Source organism: Emiliania huxleyi (genome assembly GCF_000372725.1).
Source record: "Emiliania huxleyi CCMP1516 unplaced genomic scaffold EMIHUscaffold_307, whole genome shotgun sequence".
NCBI lineage: Eukaryota > Haptophyta > Isochrysidales > Noelaerhabdaceae > Emiliania > Emiliania huxleyi.
Window position 1 is genome coordinate 151,321 of NW_005199712.1, and position 4,479 is coordinate 155,799.

General features: G+C 66.4%; 2 protein-coding genes across 2 annotated transcripts in view; both read left to right on the forward strand.

Moving 5' to 3' along the window:
* The window catches only part of EMIHUDRAFT_458178 (hypothetical protein), a gene marked incomplete at its 3' end in the record, with an annotated part of 2,510 nt that extends 2,203 nt beyond the window's left edge, over window positions 1–307 (forward strand). The window contains exon 8 of the mRNA XM_005774803.1: window positions 151–307. Coding sequence (XP_005774860.1) covers window positions 151–307 — 157 coding nt within the window. The remainder of the gene's footprint in view (window positions 1–150) is intronic.
* Window positions 308–546: 239 nt separating this feature from the next.
* Window positions 547–1,861, forward strand: EMIHUDRAFT_458179 (hypothetical protein). Its single transcript, XM_005774804.1, has 2 exons — window positions 547–573; window positions 854–1,861. Exons 1-2 carry the CDS (start codon window positions 569–571, stop codon window positions 1,707–1,709), a joined length of 861 nt encoding a protein of 286 aa, XP_005774861.1. The 5' UTR covers window positions 547–568; the 3' UTR covers window positions 1,710–1,861.
* Window positions 1,862–4,479: the final 2,618 nt, after the last annotated feature.

The window sequence follows — 4,479 nt, forward strand, 5'->3', positions numbered from 1 at the left end:
TTGTTTCACGATCTTCTGAGCGCCGCCTCCCGCCGCCATTGATTTCTCGGCCCCCACGGCCCCTTCTGCCGACGCGCCGATGTACGACCCGCCTCCGTCGGACGGCTCTCCGGCCTCTCCTGCCTCTGCCGCCCTCGCAGCTGCCTCTAGAGGGACCGGATCGGCAGCAGCGCGGGCGGCAGCGGCCGGAGAGGCCGGAGAGCCGTCCGACGGAGGCCGGTCGTGCATCGGCGCGTCGGCCGCAGGGGCCGTGGGGGCGGCGGCATCCATCGCTGCGGGTCGCTGCGGGCCGACGATTGTGGACTGATCGATCGTCGGCGGGCGGTGTTCAGCTGGGACGTTCTACGTTAAAAGAGCGTCGGCGCGGACACGAGAGACTTATAAGGGTAGAATCGCTGTGAACCCAGGCACGTACTGTAAAATCCGAGGATCGGGGGGCGATCGCACCTTCGCACCACCACTTGTGTTTATTTTTTTCTCAGCATCTCAGCAAGATGCTTTTTTTCTGAGACCAACTTCCAACGCCTCCACCGCTTGCGAGCGAGCACCCCGCGCCGACTTGCTTCGCATGCGGTGACCTCCCACGCGCTCCCTGGCCGCCCGCGCGACTCCTAGAGGACAGAGACCGTGGACGGACCCTCCCCGCGGCCGCTCGCGAGCGCTCGGTGGTCAATCTCACCTCAACCACCCTCAGCGCGCGCGCGAGCGCGCCGCCACTCGGCCGCACGCACGCACACTTGTGCCTGTGCGGTGTGGACGCGCTCTGGACGCGCTCCTCTGACACACAGGCGTCCCACTAGGTGTCCGCTGGTCCTCGACACCGCTGACGTCGCCACTATCGCCATCTGCGAAGGCTTGGTGGCGTCGTCGCCACGCTGCCCAGCGACGACAGCGCGGAGCTCATGGCATCGTCCTCTGCGCCTCTCGGACTCGAGTTGCTCGTTCCCGCCGGCGTCGCACAGCTCGGCATCGTCCGCGCCCGCAGCGAGTACGGCCTGACCGACGCCGACCTCCAAGGGCTGCCCCGCTCAGCGCATCCCGGCGCTGGCGTCGTGTTCTCCGTCAAGGATCTCGCTCGCGTCGCCATCCTCAAGGGGTACCGCGATCGCGGGCAGCGGGTCGTGCGTATCACCAGGCCCGACGTCTCGCGGGCCGAGACGCTCTTCCTTCCCGTCGGCATCATGACCACGGTCGGCGAGGTAAAAGCCGTGATGCCGGGACGCGCAGACCTCCTCGGGCGCCGGCCCGAGCTCTGGCTCCGGCCTGAGGAGCGGCGCGCTGGCGGGCCGAGCAGTGCGCCGCTGCACGGACCGGCACAGCGCTTGTGCGAGTTCAGGGCCGACGGTTCCGCGCAGACTCTCGTCGAGGCAGGCGTGCCCAACGAGGCGCTCCTCGAGCTGAGGCGCGCGACTGACCGCGAGGAGGCGGAGGTGGCGAGGCGCGCGGAGAAGGTCGCGGCGACGTCGCTGTGGGCGATCGAGATCGCGGCCGAGGAGGCGAAGATGGCCCGCGAGGAGGAGAAGAAGCGGGCGCGGGCGCGGGAACAGAGGCGGGCGGAGAAAAAGGCTAGGCGGCAGCGACGGGAGCTGGAGAGGCTGCAGCAGGCGCGTGAGACTGAGAGGCAACAGCGGGAGCTCGCTCGAGCGAGCGAGCCCGAGCCCGGGCCGCAACGTGGGCAGAAACGCCGAGCACGTTCGCAGGGTTGGTGAGCCCGTTGCGCGGTGTGTGATTGGTGTGGTTTGAGGTTTCGTGCGTGAGCGAGCAACCCGAGAGACGAGAGTCAGGAGCGCGCTTCGCCGCAAACGCTCGCGCACACGATGCCATTTTGTGTACGCATGCAGAAAAAAGGAGCTCACATCGCCACAGCCAGCCAACGCTCGATATGCTCCCACACTACCAGTGCCGAGTCCACGTAACATGAGTTTCTGCTCCACACATTCGCCTGTCTGCGTTGGCGAAGCAGCCACGGCACAACCATTCGCGTGCATGCCATCATAGCGGAGCCAGATGAGCTCGCGCGGGTCAAGGACGTAGGCGATGAAGTGACACTGGTCCAGATAGTAGAGGACGGCGATGAGTCGAAACGAAGCTGCCGCGGCCGATCCAGTGCCAAAGCAGTGCTGCTGAGGGAGGCTGTGCTGCAAGGTGGCTGGCGCGCGCTCGGGGAGCTCGAGGGCAATGAGCCGAGGGAAGGTGCCACTATCGCTGTGTGCGGGGACGCCACTATCACTGTTGCTCGCGGCTCCTCCAGCCGCTGCCAGGCCCGCCCCGACGTGTGTCGTAGGCCAGCTCGTGTGCGGTACTAAAGTCGCCCGCAGCGAACGGCGACCCGCCCGACGAGGCGGGTGGTGGCATGCCGCCGGGCGAGGCAATCGAGGCGGCATCCTGCTCGCCGGACACCTCGTCCTCCGACGAGGCCTGCCTCGACGCGAGAGGGGATGACATGGACATGGGCGAGCTGGGCGCCATCGAGCCGGTTTCGTCCATCCCCTCACCCTCGCTCGGCTGCTTGTCCTCGCTCGGCAGCTCGTCATCACTCGATGCCTCGTCCGCCTCAGCCTGTCTCGCTGCCGCGCGCCGCTGCCGCCGCGCCCGCTTCCTCGCCCCCGTCCACTCGCCGCCGTCGGCGCCCTCGACATTGAAGGTGATGCTGCCGTTCATATCCTCGGTTCCCGGCTGCATAACGATTTGATCGAGAAGGGCCATGCGGTCGACCCTTGGCGCGAGGCTTGAGCCACCAAGCGCCCTCTCCCACTCCGCGCGGTCTTCAGCAGCGACGACCTCGCCCCGCCCAATCACATAGGCTGGAAGCAAGCGTGGCGCGGGGCCCGCCGTGGTGCGCACGAGGGCGACCGAATCGTGAGGCTCGCAGTGGAGCAGCTCGACCGGCTCTCCTGCTCTCACCTCGGCGGCCATCTCCAAGCTGTTCGGCTTATAGTCACACAAGGCGGTCGCACAGGGGCGTGGAGGGGAGCTCATCCGCAACCGTTTGGTGCCGCGGGCAAAGGAGCACCGTGCCGGAGGTGGCAGCGTTGGCGGGGCGCCAAGGGCCAGTACCTCCCTCTTTGCCCCCAGCGCACGAGCGCTGTGGACAATGTGCGTCTGTTTCCCGCCCTTGGTGCGACGGGAGAGAGCGGCGCGATCAAGCCTGCGGCCGGCGTCTGCATCAGCAACATCGATGTACTCCGCTGCTACCTCCATTAAGATGCGCCAATTGGTTTCGGCCTCAATCTCCATCGCCGAGAAGGACATAAAGTGCTCGAAGCCGATAGCTTCGAAGGGCGGCCGTGCAACTGAGCGCGCACGCGGCACCTACGGAGGGTACGGTGTGGACGCGTTGTGGATGCAACGCGTGGAGCAGACGGGTGGCAGGGGCCGGGCACGCCTCGTGCGCGCCCTGTGCGAACGGTTTTGGGATGACGGGGTCGGAGGAGACGAAGGGGAAGGGCGCCGCCGGTGGCTTATGGTCTCGAGTCGCGATCATCGCGACAAAGTGCAGCAGCTTTCCCACGTCGCAGTTGTCTAACCTGACCGTCCAGCCGTCCCCCTGCGTCGCCCACTGAGCGAGGCGCAGCACGCGGTTCATCTCGGCCAGATTCTGCACCTGGAGCAGGAACTTTCGCGAGACCTCCTCGTCCGGCACGATTTGGAATCCGCGCAGGTACTGGGACAGCTCGCTCATGTTGACGGCGGAGCGGACGGCGACTCCGAGGGCATTTTGCAGAGGCATGAGCAGACGCGGCTGGAGGGAGTGCAGCATCGAGATCTCGCGCATCAGGGCGCCATTCGCGTGGTTCTGCACATAGGTCGGCGAGAGAGTGTCCGGGTCCTCTCGCTCCCTCTGCGAGGACGTGCCCGCTATCGCAAAGATGATGCGTCCCGTGAAGCGTCCCGCCAGCTCGGTCATCATCGTGTGGTCGCCAGGCAGCGGCGAGTCGATGCAGCTTTGCACGAGATGGTGGCGCTCGACGCCGGTGGCCGCGTGGGCGAGCAAATTGTACTCGTACGGGAATTGGCGCTCCATGTAGGACATCAACTGCAACGGGTTGCAGCCGGTCGCAGCAAAGAGCGGCCGCACCTGGGACCAAACCCGATCAAGCTCGGCACGCATCTGCGGCCCAAGCACGGCGCGAAGGGCGAGCTCGCGAGGCAGCCCCTGCCGCCAAACCCGGAATGACCAATCGGACATCAGCTCCATCTTGGAGCGGGAGACGGCGGCGAGGGGACTCAGCGAGTCGACAGGAAATGTGGACAAGAGCGCCTCCTCGCCCTCGCCGTTCTGCGGCAGCTCTTCAACTGCCTGCAAGAGGGCAGCACAGAGTGAGCGCAGGCAAAAAAGCAAGGGGGAGATGCAGCGAGGAGGCACCTCGAGAAGTTCCTGGTAGAAGCCTGAGGGCTCGGTGCCGTCGTGGGAGTCCTGCTCCTCGCCCGCCTCTTCCATCACCTCGTCGGCTTCCAAGTAGTTCTCGAGCTGCTGGC